This window comes from Macrobrachium rosenbergii, chromosome 7 (assembly GCF_040412425.1).
Source record: "Macrobrachium rosenbergii isolate ZJJX-2024 chromosome 7, ASM4041242v1, whole genome shotgun sequence".
In the NCBI taxonomy this organism is placed as follows: Eukaryota; Metazoa; Arthropoda; class Malacostraca; order Decapoda; family Palaemonidae; genus Macrobrachium; species Macrobrachium rosenbergii.
This window is the reverse complement of record NC_089747.1, coordinates 45,460,396-45,477,975: the sequence shown is the minus strand read 5'-3', so window position 1 is coordinate 45,477,975 and position 17,580 is coordinate 45,460,396. Positions and strand designations below refer to the sequence as shown.

Here is a 17,580-nt window from a genome sequence, read left to right as displayed (position 1 = left end):
ATATATATGAAGACCATTTCCTCTTGGCATAGGTAAAACTCTAAAACTAATCAACCTCTGTGTAACTAACAACGTGTCTTCTTTCAATGGTAATTTTTTATAAACAAAAATTTGGCTGTAGCATGGGCAGTCCTCTATCACCCCTTCTGGCAAACTTGTACATGGAATATTTCGAAACAGAAATTTTGCCGTCTATCAAACCCCTTAATATGACCTGGTTAGATACGTAGATGATATTTTTACTTTCTGGGACAATAGCTGGGGAATTATTAAATAGACTAAATTCGCTAGTTCCGATCATAAAATTCAAAGCAGAATGGGAAAAGGACGAAAAACTGCCGTTCCTAGATGTACTGATCATAAGAGAACAGAACAGATATGCTTTCACAGTATATACAGTAGGAAACCCACCTTCGCTGTTTCCTATATCAGTGGTTCTTAACCTGTGGGGAATTCCCCACTGGTGGGGAATGGCGGAGTTGCCAAGTGGGGAATGACCGGTCGGACAGAAGAACCACTGTCTTGTTGTCACATTTCGTGAATTTGTTTCCACCCACAAATAATCGATAGTGCTTCAAAATTTAATGTTGACTTACTTTACAAATCACAACCATTTACAGACTGTTTTAATAACAAAAACAACCAATATATGAGGTATTGTAAGTCATGTTTGGGTAAAAGTGACAACACTGTTGGGTTTGAAATGTCAACAGCGGCTCCCCGCAAACTCACTCCTGTCGCGTCTCTCCGTGGTGTAACAGGTGGGTAACAGAGCTCCCATTATTAAGTAATTACTCATACGTGTATATATTCTTATGGTTATTTTATTTAGTGTGTGTGTGTGTGTGTGTGTGTTATTCTGTGATGCATGAATGAAAAACCGTTCCACGGAATTCATGTAATACACTGTGACTATGACTATGATGGCCGTGTCTTAGAGACCGAACAACACAATGCCACTTCTGTTGTTCGTTTTTTTTGTTTCTCTCTTGTATGATTGTCACTTCTTTCTTTTCATTTTATTTCTCTTCAGGTACCTTATTATTACCTATTTTTTTCCTTATCCCACAGATACATATCCCAAAGATCGAGATGCCGAAAAGAAAGTACGACGACAAGTACCTGGACTACGGCTTCACGTTTTTGGAGGGGCGTGATGAGCAGCTGCCGCAGTGCGTCATTTGCCACAAAACGCTCAGCAATGATTCGATGAAACCCCATCAACTGAAGAAGCACCTCTCCAATGTACACCCTGAGTTCGTTGGCAAGGAGAGGCAGTTTTTTGAATTGAAGGCAAATTACTTGAAGAACATGAGGATGGACCAGGGCGGAAAATTTCAAATTGAGTCGAAAGCGATAGTACACACATCTTATGCTCTTTCTCTGCTGGTGGCGAAGGCGAAGAAGCCATAGCATCGAGAGACGCTCATAAAGCCGTGCCTTGTGTCGTGCGCTGGCATTTTGCTTGGCGAATCTGCGGTGTCGAAGATGAAGCAAGTTTCTCTGTCCAACGATACTGTCAAGTCCCGCATCTTCGACATGTCGTGCAACATCAAGTCGCAGCTCTTGGCAAAGGTCAAGCGTCTCCGTCTTTGCAATTCAGCTGGATGAGTCCGTGGATGTGGCAAATTTGTCTCAACTAATTGTCTTCGTTCGATACGTCCACGACCAAAGCATCGAAGAGGACTTGCTGTTTTGCCGCCCACTGGAAACAACAACCCAAGCCGCCGACGTCATGCAGCTTGTCGACGCCTTTTTTGAGGAGGAAGGATTGGACTGGGGCAAGCTCGTCCATGCCTGCACAGATGGGGCTCCTGCTATGTTGGGTGCGAGGTCTGGATTCGCGAAACTACTGAAGCAGAAGAATCCCAAGGTGGTGACCCTGCACTGCATCATACATCGAAGCGCCATCAAGGACGATGACACAACCGCTCAAAGAAGCGCTTGAGACGGCAATCAAGCTTGTGAATTTTTGTCAAAGCGAGCGCCTCAACACTCGACTATTTCGACGGTTGTGCCAGGATATGGAATCCGACTCACGAAGGACTGCTGTTCCACACTGCCGTTCGCTGGTTATCGAAAGGCGACATGTTAAATCGGCTTGTGCATTTGCTCCCCGAAGTTACACAATTTTTGGAAGAAAGGAACAAAGGAGATCTGAAAGCTGCTATTTCCGATGAGGCATTCCAGTGCAGGCTGGCACTTCTTGCAGACATGTTCAGTCACCTGAATGAGCTTAACCGCAAGCTACAGGGCGCGGACTCCGATATAATCGGGCATCGAGACAAAGTGAACGCCTTCGTCTCAAAACTTGAGTTGTGGCGAGGCAAGTTCGAGACTGGCCGCAGCGCAACGGCTTTTCCAACGTTGGCGCGAATCACGGACTGCTGGTGGCGTCAGCGACGTTCTCAAGAACGAAGCCATCATCCACCTCAACAGGCTGCTGGACGAGTTTCAGCACTATTTTCCGGACTTCAAAAGCAACAACCCAATGATGGAGTTCACGAGGGATCCCTTCAGCTTTCGAGTTGACAACTTCCCGAAGGAAGCAGAAGACATCGAAGATCAGTTTCTTGACCTGGTGCATGACTCCGCAGCAAAAGGCTTTTTTGCGGAGAAAAGCCTGAACGCATTCTGGGCCACTATGCATGGTTCGTATCCTCGCGTTGCTGTGGCGGCGCTCACACTACTGGTTGCATTTCCCTCCACGTACCTGTGCGAGTCGGCGTTTTCGAGCATGGTTGAGATCAAAACCAAATCGCGAAACCGCCTGATTGACCTTGAATCTGATTTGCGCTGCGCCATTTCAAAAGTGGAACCGAACATTGAGACACTCGTCAAGGCGAAACAAATGCAAAAGTCTCATTAACCTGTATGCGTCTAGTGTTGCATTTTTTGTATGTTTTTTATGGGCCAAATAAATTGAGAAAAAAACATAACGAATCTTTTCATGTGTATTTTATTTCCATGTGATAACTGTTTGTAAAAAATCTAATATATGCAAAAAAAATTAAAGGCCATAAATGGCACAAAAAGCAAAGCGTATATTTACGTATTAAAGTTAAACACTGCATGGGTTAAACTCGAATTTGTCAATGACCGATGCTTTGGTGGGAAATGGAGAGTTGGCTCACTGAAAAGTGGGGAATTGGAGAAAAAAGGTTAAGAACCCCTGTCCTATATTCATTTCTTGAGCTACCACGGTGTCTCCGTAAAGATCATGGTAGGGTGCAACTTATTCCTCAGGGGGCTTAGAATATGTTCAAATGGCTGCCTAGATAAAGAATTCAACACAATCCGCCAGCACCTAACTCAACTACTCTATACACCACACAGTATCGAGAAGGCTATTAACAAAGCGAATAAAATATACTACAGAGGTCCCACTCACAACAGACAAATAGATTTTAACAACAAAATAAAGCTCCCGTACAACGAACACATCCAAAAAGCCACAGAACAACTCAGGTCTAATAATCCTGTTATTTTCCAGCATCCCAAATCCATCGGGAGCTCGCTCATTAACGTACACTTAAATAAAAAAAGGGGGGGAAAGAAGCCGGAGTTTACAAGATTCCGTACAGCAGCAATTGTAATGAGATTTACGTGGGGGAGACGGGTAGATCTCTCTCGCAAAGATTTACAGAGCACAAAAGATCAGTACGGTATGCTATGCTTCGGAGAGTTCGGGGATTTTTCTACATATCAGGGATAAAGGCTATACCATGAACTGGAGCTGGGCAGAGCTGGTTTTCAAAAGTAGCTGTCCGTACAAAAGAAAGATGCGGGAATCTGCTATCGTATAATGCGGGAATCTGCTATCGTATAATCAAACCAACAATATTAACTTGTCAGGAGGACACTGGAAATCGGATGACATCGACGGATTAATCATTTCCACATACCTTTTCACCAGAAAAGCTTAAAGCACAGATGTGTTAGCGGTTAACAAGTCTAAATATGATGAGCAATCCGAATAAACAGTGTACTGCATTTGTTTCTCAAAACAAAGTTTTTTTTTTAAACAAATCCGCGAAATTTCTTAAATTACATGATACTGGAATAATCATATTGAACTGGTTATCAAGTAAAACAGAGGTCAAATTACAAATCAACATTGTTCCTATATATAGTAAAAACCTTTGGTAGAGTAACATTTGGAGAGAACCAAACTCCGGCAAGGCTTAGCAGCCCTCCCACTTAACAGAGCCTCTTTTCGCAAAAGATTACATTTCTGTCTCTCGCAAAATATACGGCCCAAAGCTATAGCCTACTTTCATTGCATAAAAAGAAGAAGAATGAAAATGTACAGACAACCGAATCAAAACATAACCACTTTGCAGGAGGTACGAAATTGCCTTTTTCCTTCACTGCAGGTATTTCCTCTCGATTTATGAAAATAAACTTCTAAAGATAGGTTGTTTTTTATAAGCCAGTCTTTAGTGACCATACACATGTGCATACAATGATCAGATTTTATGAGGATGAAGAAAGTATATTTCATGTCACCGACAGACGTCAGTAGAAAATGTAGCATTTTGGACATTTTTACGCCAAACGTTATGATGATATTTTCTTAAAAAACAAAAACAATATATATATATATATATATATATATATATATATATATATATATATATATATATATATATATATATATATATATATATGTGTGTGTGTGTGTGTGTGTGTTTAACTGAATCACATATACCCATCACTGCTGGATGAAATCGCCAGCATTTGTTCACATTCGTTCGACGGTCGACGTTCACGTGTCCGAGCTGCAGAACATCATCAACAACATAATCATGCCTGTGCAATGGACATTTGAGATTGAGGAGAGCCTTATTGAAAAAGTGATATCGTAACCAATCCTGTGGAATTCAAGGGATCCTTCCTACAACAAGAAAACCCTTAAAAAGTACTTGTATGGCGAGATAGCCACGGAACTTCAAGAAGCGTTTTCCACATGTAGAAGGAATTCATGATGCAGGTTTGTGTATTGTTTTTATGTAGTCACTGTTTAGTTTTATAGTAGTAGTAGAATACTTTAGGCCATATTTGGTTGTGTGAAGGACAGTAATCAGCAAAACCATGACCTAGCTAGGCCATGCAAAGCCATGGCCTAGCAGGGCCAGGCAAAGCAATGGCCTAGCTAGGCCATGCAAAACTATGGCCTAACTAGGCTATGCAAAACTATGGCCTAACTAGGCTATTTCTTTCACAGTTCTGTGGCCAGCCAATGTGTAGAGAACTGCCACTAGAGGCTAGCTTAACCATAAACACCAACCTAACGTTTGTCAGTCATGTGACATTATAATACCAGTAGGATGTGACAATATGTAATATGGGCTATTTTGTGATAAATACTTTACTAACACTCAACTAGTGGCAAGCCTACTCACATTGCTTAATATACAGATATAAGCTAGAATTCTGAGGCCACACCGGCACTCTGGGTAGGATAGCATAATTTTATGCACAATGAACCAAACAGCACTTGAAGGAAATAAACAGTAAAAGGACGAAAGAGTCGAAAGGCCTTGCAGTACGCCAGTGTTTCCCTTTCCTTCGTGTAATGGATTTTATCTTTATATGTATGTATGTATATATATATATATATATATATATATATATATATATATATATATATATATATATATATATATATATATATATATATATATATATATATATTTGTATGTATGTATGTATGTATGTATGTATGTATATATATATATATATATATATATATATATATATACATATATATATATATATATATATATATATATTCTGCAACCGCTGGCAATCAAACGACCATATTTTTCCATTTTTGTTCCTGCAAACAGAAGAAAACAGAAAGAACGAGGACAAGAGAAAACACCTTTGCTGCCATGTTCACAAAGAGAAAGAGAATTTGCGCATGGCCTCTTCTTTTATTGCCGGATGGACAGTCCATGAGGACGTCCTCACGACAACAATACCGTTGTTCCAAAGGAGACAAATCCTTCAGGTAAAAAGAGAATGAATTTGCCTCCTTACGCAAAACTCACAAATTAAACGCAACTGGGTGACTCCCGTTCCACCACGAGTTCAGTCTAGTACGGATATGGGATAGTTCATTGATATTTATACATATATACATATATGTATATATATATATATATATATATATATATATATATATATATATATATATATATATATATATATATATATCAACTAATGTTCATTTATTAACAAAAACAACTTCTGGTTGAAGGGCAAAATAATAATTATCTCAGCGTGATCTTATTAAGTAAAAACAGAGGATAAAACCCTCTTTACTACTCTATCTCATAATTAGACCACCGCTAATCTCATTATACGTAATTAGGTCGCCATGAATTTAATTACAGGTAATATGACCACCACAGGCTTCAATTAACCTGGGTCTAATCCTATATTCTAATACACTGGTAATCATTGATATATACTATTCGTACTTATATCTACAAAAGTACTTTTACTTATAAAAAGTAAAAAAGTTGAAAATGTCAATTTTGCAGGATGAATATACGAATGAATCAATTTAATCATATTTGAATTTATTAATTGTGTAAATTATATGAATGCATGAAGATGCTATTGAAGAACACTCCTTTATGATTTAAAAGTAAATGAAAGTAAAGGGGCGAAGTCGTTTGGATTAGCTGTCTTCATAGAAATTGTGGCGTCAGAAGAATTGAAAGGCTAAGAAACTGGCAATGATGGGTTAGATGACTACTGTATGTGATGGTTGGTCAGGTGGAAAGAAAGTACGATTACAGGTTTTGGAAAGATTGCATCATTCTTTCTGTCATGTTACCCAAGACCTGACAGACGTTCTTTTCTTAGCTACTCTCAACACTGCTATTTTGTATATGTATATATATATATATATATATATATATATATATATATATATATATATATATATATATATATATATATATATATATATATATAAACATATACATATACATATACATAAAAGCGTCTGCTTTATTTCATGAGGAATATTATATGGAATAAACGAAGTGCAAGCGGCATTAATGAGTATATGATCTTATAAAGTCTTGAGTAGATGTCAAGATGGATTAATGTACTTTAAAATGGTTCGGTCATGTAAAGTTAAAGGAAAACAATGAGCTTTAGGGAGCAGAGTAAAATTTGTAAAGTCTGGGAGGAATTACGAGCGGGAAATTGTTGCTCAGACGGAGTGGAACAGATATTGGATAAAAAATAGCTTAACATTTCATTCATCAACTAAAGCATGAATATGAAAGTTATCTGCTGTCTCGTGTGTTGTCAGGAGCCACCACGTTAATGTTAAAAGCTTACTCTCAAGATCTCATAAGCTCTTTCGGTTGTTTGTGTCTAAAATATTAATATTTATGAAGCGTATTGGTCTGTACATTTTATATATCTGTAAACAAGGACAGTATGTGGGCATAAATAAGACCCAAATTCGTCGAGTCAAATCGATGTTATTAGATATTTTGGTCCGAGTTGGTGAGTTGAATGTGGGTGACCAAACGATGCATCTATCTCAGTAATTATTGACATACAGAAACGTCCTCTTAAATGCCTAGACTTTTCACTTAGCTGAAGGGATGTATGCTGTGATATCCATTCCAGCTGCTGGTTCGAAAATGTTCCAACCTTCAGAGGACTGAAATGTTGAAGAAATTCTTCCAGAAGCCTAAAAAAATCTTAATGAAAATTATGAGCATTTCGTAAGTCACAGTTGTCACGACGTACACGCGTCAGTTGGGACATACGCCACAAACTAATCTTGTTTTCCTGTGCCCCTTGGCTTTCAGGGAAAAATGGATAAAAACTCCCAGAGATAATTTGCAGCAGTTTTTCTCTGAAGTATTGTTTCCAGACCCATATTTTGAACAATGCCTCTCGTGCAATATCTACAGAGACACGGTCAAGGAATCGACGTTGGAATGTTATTGCTACCAGAGGATCAGGGGAGGCGTGGCGGCCGGGAGGGGGTGTTGGGGGGCGGGGTGGGTGAGATAATCACCAACCTTCCTCTTTCCCCGGTTAGGAAAGAGTTCTGAAGAGTGAACTGAAACTGAAAAGAAAATAAAATAGGCTAGATGTAGGTTTTTGGTCCAAAGAAATATTTTCGCCGTGGGTCATTTGTGGTGCAAGCTATACCTAGTGTAATAATTACTCACTGCGGCAATTATGAAAACTTGATGTCAATGAAATTTGTAGATATTTCTATGATATTTTACTACTCGCTTTATGCTGTGGGTGAGCCTTTATCCTGTGGGTGAGAACAGGGGAGAATAACAAACAAAAGTTGAGAGAGAGAGAGAGAGAGAGAGAGAGAGAGAGAGAGAGAGAGAGAGAGAGAGAGAGAGAGAGAGAGAACTTACTGACTATTATGTATCCTTTTGCCCAACAGGTAATCCACAAGAATGCCCCCAAAATCAAGTGATTCGTGGGCTACTCGCACACGGATTGGGATCATCTCATGCGTAACTTTTTCAGCTATCATTTAGTTTTTTCTTATTTCGTTAAGTATCTTATAATGCCTTCCTACCATAGCCTTCAGTTTCACAGAAATGCTACAGCAACCTTATATTTACTCATCGCAGTAATGTAGTTTGTTATCCCTTTTGTAAATATATTTTTAATATAATTCATTGTGAGCAGTTCGATGGTTGTGTGTGATGCTAAGAAGCCCTATGATTGGTCTATGCGTGCCACTGGCTACATGATCACGAATTTTACTTTTATTCTCTGTTATAAGTGGCGTTACATTTACTATGGCCATCGACGTAAGTTCACATGTATGTGTAAATGCACATGCTTATACGTGTACATTTCACCGTATGCTTATACATTATATATCGTGGGGTCGGAGCTACTATATTCATTAGAAGCTAGTCTAGTTCCAACAGATACGAGTGGAAAACTATTTGCCATAAGAAATTGATGTGTAGGTCTATGCCCTGTCCTTGCTTCAAAATGTAAGAGTTTGATATGTAAGCCTAATCTCACAAAGATATTAACATTGACATGCAGGATCGCCTAAGTGGGCCACCACCAATTTAAAAAAAGAAAAAAAAACCAGATGCTCGTATATTCTGGTTGCACATGATAAAAAAAAGAAAAAAACATGCACGGACAGAATGATCCAAGATCTTCGTAGTAATATCATATAACTTAGTAAATCTTTTATCGGAGATATCAAACTACTGTATACTTCACAATTCCAAGAACTCAAATCTGTGGTGCCGTCGTTCACGGACGGAGCTCAACATGACCGAACGGAGTCAAATCCGTGCTGGCAATCATTTGGAATGTTAACTAGTGTGAGGTCATTCCCCTTTCGAGGGCTAGCCAATCCCTGGCGTACAGTGGGCGGGGCTTACCTGCAAAGGGCCAAGGATTTTGCTATAATCAAGGCCACCGAAAATAGATCTATATATCGGTGGTCTCAGTATAATGCTGTATAAGCCGCGGCCCATGAAGCTTTAACCACGGCCCGGTGATGGCATATTCTAAATCGTTGCCAGAAGCCCGATTATGACTAGCTTTAACGTTAAATAAACTAAAAACTCCTGAGGAAAGAGGACTGCAATTTGGTATGTTTGATGATTGGAAGGTGGATGATCAAAATAGCAATTTGCAGCCCTCTAGTCTCAGTAGTTTTTAAGATCTGAGGGCGGACATAAAAAAGTGAGGACGGACAGACAAAGCCGGCACAATAGATTTCTTTTCAGCAAACTAAAATTAGACATTTCAATCTACCTATTTTTGGTGATTTTTGGAAAAATAGTAACCAACAGGTGTCACTTACCGATAACCTACAACTCGTTTGTACATTTTGCCTTTGTTTCACTGCCCTTTGTCGTATTACACCTAACACAAATAGTAATGAATTATATATCAAAAGAAAGGCAATTTACTTTACTTTTGTGCTGAACAAAAAAAAAAAAACCTTAACTTGGAGTTCAGTCAACTCCACATCGTCTTTTGATTTTTAACCCTGTCCCTTTCACAAACATTCTCGAACGTCCCCTAACACTTTCCGCTCTTGCGTCATTCCACACCATCCCTCTTCTATTTTTCCCAAATGCTCACTCCAACTACCCACGCAGTCACTTCAGAGAACATCTTTTTATTTGCATTTTTCATTCTAATCTCCATGTTAATTAGCCTTTTTCTATGCATTCAGTTATCTGTAAAATAGTTTCTTATTCATCAAAGCTTCTTTGCATGGCTCTCTCTCTCTCTCTCTCTCTCTCTCTCTCTCTCTCTCTCTCTCTTTTCCACCTGTGTGTAATATTTTCCCCTAGCAGTGTCAGGTTGGTCATATATATATATATATATATATATATATATATATATATATATATATATATATATATATATATATATATATATATATATACATATACATACATACATGCACATATATAAATATATATTAGCTGACCAACCTGACACAGCTAGGAAAACCCTGAATGAAACCCAATGAACTCTCTCTCTCTCTCTCTCTCTCTCTCTCTCTCTCTCTCTCTCTCTCTCTCTCCTGTTAAGATAGTCTGACATTTTATTTTTCAACCCTGATCACGCCACCTTCCATGGCTGAACTTGGACTTAAAGGGCATCGGGCAAGTCACCATTCATCTCAGCGACCTTGAAAACTATATTAGACACTAATATCTGTGTTTTCAATTATTTCTCCTAGTCACCCCTTCCCACCCCTTTGGTGCCAGTAATGTCTTACTCCCTAGTATTCTTTTCCAGATAGTAAGTCATATGTGTACCGAAATGAGGTATGATAAATTTGTAGAGTTTATTTAGTTACTAAGTCTATGGGCAGAACCATCCTCATTTCATAGAGGAAAGGAAGCTGGAATGAGTACTCAGAGTATGGGATTTGAATTCTTAATCTGGGGACTGCATGTTTTATATGCTATGGCAGAAACCAAGTCTTGGGAATATTGACTGTCTGACCATCACCTGACATAAAACGGCCGAATGTGTCACCACTGTTGGCTCAACAACCCCGAGTAACCGACGTATAACTCCAGTTAATAAAATGTAACTTTAAATTATTCTTAAAATAAAAATAGTTTTCCTATCATAAATTATTTTTTTAACTCTTCACACGAGGACTGATAAACTATTTTTTTATTCTTCTAAAACTCTAATTATTGTTGCAAGCTGTTTTAATGACAAAAAGGTAGATTAGTACTAAATCGAAAATATATATTTTTTTTCTTCATAGCCAAGCAAAGTCAAACTGGCAATAAAGTTAAGTATACCTTAGTTTTACCAGACCACTGAGCTGAAAGTGTTTTCCGTTCTCGTTCCCCTGAATGATCAGGTTACAGAAATCAAATATTTCTGACTTTTGTTATGAGGTAAAATCGAAATAAAATTTTTAGATGGAAATGAAAAATTCTAAACCTTAATAGGAAGTGGGCTGGTCTTTTTATCAGGAACTGCTGCATAGTCGTTAAATACAACTTTTTTTTGGACCCACATCTCTCTCTCTCTCTCTCTATGTATGTAAATATATATATATATATATATATATATATATATATATATATATATATATATATATATTTATATATATATATATATATATATACCATCAAATATGCATAAATGTGTCTTTTATTATATATGTGCATCTCTCTCTCTCTCTCTCTCTCTCTCTCTCTCTCTCTCTCATTCTATATATATATATATATATATATATATATATATATATATATATATATATATATATATATATATATATATATATATATATATATATATATATATATACTGAAATAACTGATGACTTCTTTCTATTGCTATGCCTAATTGATAAGTTGTTTATTACAAGAATTTTTCATTTTTGTAATATTTTCTGCCTAAGACAGTATGATATCTGAGAGAGAGAGAGAGAGAGAGAGAGAGATGGGTGGGTGGGGGTTCACAGATGACTTTATGAAAATGCTTACTATCACAACGCCATGATTCAAGATTAGAAATTGAAAGAACTGGAACAGGTAATAATTTATCTCACATTCGCGTGGAACCATTCATTAAATAGTCAGAATACTGAATGCTTTCTTTGAGATACTTGGCTTTGTATCTGGCATCCTGAATAGAAAATGAAAAAAATTGATTTCCTAACTAATTCTACTGAGATGAGAATTGTTCCTCACATGTTCATTATATGTTGGTACTGTAAGCTGTTAGCTGTTGACTGAAAAGTAAATTGTCTGATGTAATAAACAATAATTTTATTTTTATCAAATATTCACTTATCAGCTAAATACTTCTTCATTTTTTACTGATTAAATCCGAAACACAGTAGGTAATAAACGTCAAATAAGAAGGATTCCACTGATATACTCGTACATGCCACCCTTTTACCACTGTCATCTTCTCTTCAAAAAATTTAATGAAGCCGCCAAGACAATAATTGTCCACGTTTCCTTTCATCATAGACCAGGGAGAGGAAACCTTTGTGAAACGATAATAAAACAGCAGAGACGATTTCCTCCTCCTTGGAGATGAAATTGTCACCGATGATTTTACCGAACCTCTTTCTTCAGGCATCACAGAGATCAAGGCCAGCTTCTGTTGTGGATTTGAAAAAGTTACCTTAGTTTTACGTCAGACCACTGAGCTGATTAACAGCTCTTAAGGCTATTGAAGGATTAGACTTATTTTACGTGGCTAAGAACCAATTGGTTTTCTCAATTTCAGCTTATTGTGGAATCCGAACCACATTATGAGAAATGAATTTCTATCACCAGAAATCAATTCCTCTAACTCTTCATCAGCCGGCCCGGGAATTGAACTCGGCCCATCGAGTGACAGTCTGAAGCTCAGCCGAGTCTTCGGCCAACAAAGGGCTTTAGGACCTTGTTAAGATCAGGTCTTCACTTTTAGCCTCTTTCTCATTTCCCGTTTTATGTTTAATCTGGAATTTCGTTTTAGATGCATTTAAAAGCGTTTGACAGCTTAGGTTAATTCTATTCAGTTATTAGAAATTTTTCTTAGGTCTAAGAGCTGAAATGAATAATGAAATTTTAGATTACGGAGAAGTCGTCGTCTGCAACTTCTGTACTTCCAATTATGTAAAGCACAGGAGCTTGGGTATAGGGGAGAAAATCCTGAATAATAAACAAATGTACCATTTAATCTAAATTCAAAATCCGGAAAGCCTTGATAAGGTAATTATTAACCGGGCCTTCTCTCTCTCTCTGTCATGTAGTAGTAGATTTATGGCTTTCATTAAACCTGAAAATCAGTAATCACACCACAAGTATCACATCCACAAAGATCGCATGAACGCGTTCAAAACCAAAACGGTCGATTTCTTTTAACATTTAACTTTAGTGTCTATCTCTCCGACGTCAACTTTTATGGATAAAATGAAAAACGAGACGATTTCCATAAATGATTATACGTATATGAAACATTTATTCAACGTTTTTTGTCGGTATAATCCAATTAACACATCTAGCTATAGAGACAATTAATGAGGAAATCTGACAAATTTCCTCCCCTTTTGTCAAAATGAAATCTCCCAAGTTGTGAAAAGTGCAATCTGTTGGACCTCAGGACTAGCATATTCAACTGGCTTCTTTCCTCAGTCAGTTGAAGATTCTCTCTCTTTTCCTATTATGCCTCATACCAGAAATTACCGGAGTTGTTTTCATACCAGAAGTCAGACGACCGGATATTTTTTTCAGGAAAGATAACTCTACCTAAGTAACCGGTAATTTCTACTAGATGCATCTAAAAATGAGGTTTTGTTCATTTTAATATATGATTTTAAGGATATGTTTTTCAACATGACATATCTTAGGTAGTGTAGGCTTGAAGAAAAAAGAGAAGAGTAATAAAAAATAAAAGTATACCAAATCCTAAAAGAGGCAAGAAACCTGTACATTCTTTATCTGTATAATAACACATTTCAGCATTTACTCCGTAAAGAGAATTGCTCGAAAAGTGTAAATTCCTTTCACCAAGAAACTTAGCTGAATGTATTTTTCCCAAGACTAAAATCTTGGAGCGTGGATGAGAGAGTGAGAGGTGGTTATCAGAGCTTTATTTCAAGATAAATTATAATGTAGATCAATGAATCACGGTTCGTAAATAAACTGTTAAGAGTATGTCTCAGAGAGAGCTGATTAACAGCTCTTAGGACTGGCCCAGATTAGATTTATTTTTCTAAGAACCAACTGGATACAGCTTATTATGGAATCCGAAACACATTATAGAAATATTTTCTATCAGAAATAAATTTGCTAATTCTTCATTGGTCGGTGGAAGAGTCGAACGCTGGGCCAACAAATATTGTTCAAATGAAGAACTTCATAAGTATATTTAATAAAACGTAACGGTAATCGATTCTTTTCACCAGTGAGTGGGAGTTTAATTCAGTGCCTTCTATATTCACCTTCAGAGTTCTTCGTCTGCTTTTTATAATTTCAGAAAACCTCTCGTAGGAAAGCAAATTTTTTCTCTTTTACTTGAATCCTAAATATTTGTATTATAATTATTTGAAATGATCCGATTGATGTTTCATGAACTAATATTTGGAAAATACTTTTTCGAAAAGCTCCATTGTTTTCGTCATAATCATGGTAACTGTAAAGTATTCTATTGATCTTCTTGGTAGGCTTTCAAAGATAAAAATCAACGAAATAACATATTTCACTTATACTTCAGAAGGCAGAAAGAGGCTTATTTTCATATCAGGCGCAATGTTACAACTCGTCGGTGTGCATCTTAATTTTTTACCAATTCTTAACCCTCTTTGCAAATTGTCTGAATAGACAGGGTATTATACAAATTATTTTTAAGGATTCTTTTCATTAAAATTGCTGCATTCTTGTGGTGATAAGAGATCAAAAACAGAATTGAGGAAACTGCGCTTTTTAGAGACAGTTACCAGCAGACTCAATATTTTATATTGAGATACATACACATACACTCACACGCCAAAGAAAAACGAAAATATACTCTTTCCTGGCACGTAACATTTGTATTTTTCATCCATAACGAGTGACTCTCATCAAAATATTACTTATATGACTAAAGATTTTCTTCTCTCTCTCTCTCTCTCTCTACTTGTCCGTGTTTTCCCTCTTTTGCCCACATAGCAGGAAATAACGGATGTTAGCTGAGTACTTCGGTAACTTTTGTCTTTTGTTAAAGGGACTATCATGGGAAAAATAAGATGCCTTATTGGTTTATATTTCTCCCTAAACAGTTTTGCATTTGGAAAAACATTTTTAAAAGGTAAATAACAACATCTCAATTTGACGGTCGCTCCTTCTTATTCTAGTATATATCTATTCATTCATATAGTGAGGACGATTTTGTGATAGATAAATGGTCAGGTAATCACAAGAGAGAGAGAGAGAGAGAGAGAGAGAGAGAGAGAGAGAGAGAGAGAGAGAGAGAGAGAGTAATTTAAATTAATGCAAAGCTGTTCAGGAGGAAGGTTTTATCTTGATTTCTAGCATACTTAGAATTCTCATGGTAATCAAATTTATGACTGTGCACCATCTAAGATATCCTATTTTCATTTTATTGTGAAAGATTCCAGAAAGTTAAAAGACTGCATTAGCAGGATGATTGTGCATTACATCGTATTTTCTTCATCTTTAAAATCAAGTAAATATTCTTTCTGAGGAAATATAAAAGAAACACATTCGTATACCCAACGATAGAGCCATTTTGAAACAAGTTATTGCAAAAGCACCATCAACAAAACGAACAAATTGCGCAAACGCTCAAATTCAGTAGGCTTATTTTATAAACGAGCTGTTAGAGTGGTCTAATAAACTGATTCACTTATGTGTGAAACCCACTGCAACCAATGTGAGTTGACATTTCCATAAAGTGTGTATACCTCACAATGTATATTCAAAATATCACTCGGGGGGTAAACGCATTACCTGTTGGGTTGTTTCACAAAAGCAGAGTAGAATACTTCGGAATAATGCTAAATAACCCTCTCTCTCTCTCTCTCTCTCTCTCTCTCTCTCTCTCTCTCTCTCTCTCTCTCTCGTACAACTGAAATTATTGGTCGCTAACATTTTACTTCGGAAATGTCTACCTTTTGTTTAATGGAGCTTAATGGCCAAACAAATAGGCCATCTATTGAATCCTTTTAAGCGGATATTGGACATCAGTCTAATAGGGATTTTCCTCATATTTCTACCTTTCTACCTTGTACCTGAAGGGCTAAATGGTTTATGCGATTAACATTTTTGCAACGGGGTAAAAAAATATCAACTCCGTTGGTGTTCTGTTCATTATTATACCGAGTGATTCCCTAGTCTTACATTAAATGGGAATACTTCATTTACAGAACACGCAAAGAGAGAGAGAGAGAGAGAGAGAGAGAGAGAGAGAGAGAGAGAGAGAGAGAGAGAGAGAGAATAGAAAGTTACGTAAAAATGTTTAACCAGAACTTAGCTGATTTTTCTAGGTCTGGCCCGAAGGATTAGACTTATTTTACGTGGCTAAGAACCAACTGGTTACCTAGCAACGGGACTACAGCATTATTGTGGAATCCGAACCACATTATAGGAGAAATTTTCTATCAGCAGAAATAAATTCCTCTAATTCTTCATTGGCTGGTCGGAGACTAGCGCGGGCTCAGCAGAGTGCTAGCCGAGAACTATACCGACCCACCCAACGAGGAACAGAGAGAGAGAGAGAGAGAGAGAGAGAGAGAGAGAGAGAATAAAAAAAAATGCGTAAGGAAATATTTTTTCTATGTTTCTTTATAAAACGATAGATGGCATTTTTCGTTGAAGAGCGAATGAGGCCAATGGTTTTTGAAAATATTCGGGAATATTCGTGAATATGCTGTTAATGAACAAATTGAGGTTTCCGATTAGTTTACTATTTCGGAGCATACTATTTTTTTATTTTATTCCTTCGAAAAGCATCAGTTTTTTACATTATGTATATAAATGGTACGAGCATGTACAGTACTTGCCAAAAATAAGCATGTGCATGGAAGACTTTTATTTTTGTCTACTTATTTACAAGTATTAGTTACTTTATATATATTTGCAAGTAAGGCATGAACGGTAATACATAAATGAAAAAAAAAACCAAAACATTCATAAACAATAAACTAATATCAGTTCTCATTGGTAATAATTTTGAATATATATATATATATATATATATATATATATATATATATATATATATATATATATATATATATATATATATATATATATATATATACATAAAACAAGATGGATTATATGACAGTGGAAAAAACCTTCCTGAATATTTCTACAAGATCTACATATTTTGTTAATAGTATCCAAAACAGTCAATCCTAAGTAACTGCATGCTAGCGATAATTGATAACTTTTGCTTTCCTTTTAGTTATCAAATGAAATTATCATAAAATGGTTAATAATATTTTCATTCGGACGGTCTTTCCTTGAGTCAATGAATCATTTTATCGGAATATTACTAAAATTTATATTTTATAAGATTCCATTGAAAAAATGCAAGTCATTTCAA

General features: G+C 36.6%; 2 protein-coding genes across 2 annotated transcripts; both read left to right on the top strand.

The window, feature by feature from the left end:
* The first annotated feature begins 1,092 nt into the window (after positions 1-1,092).
* Positions 1,093-1,948, top strand: LOC136840417 (zinc finger BED domain-containing protein 5-like). Its single transcript, XM_067107097.1, has 2 exons — positions 1,093-1,293; positions 1,604-1,948. Exons 1-2 carry the CDS (start codon positions 1,093-1,095, stop codon positions 1,946-1,948), a joined length of 546 nt encoding a protein of 181 aa, XP_066963198.1.
* A 140-nt stretch (positions 1,949-2,088) lies between these two features.
* LOC136840416 (protein FAM200C-like) lies at positions 2,089-2,532 on the top strand. Its single transcript, XM_067107096.1, has one exon. The coding sequence runs from the start codon at positions 2,089-2,091 to the stop codon at positions 2,530-2,532; it is 444 nt and encodes a 147-aa protein (XP_066963197.1).
* The last annotated feature ends 15,048 nt before the right edge of the window (positions 2,533-17,580 follow it).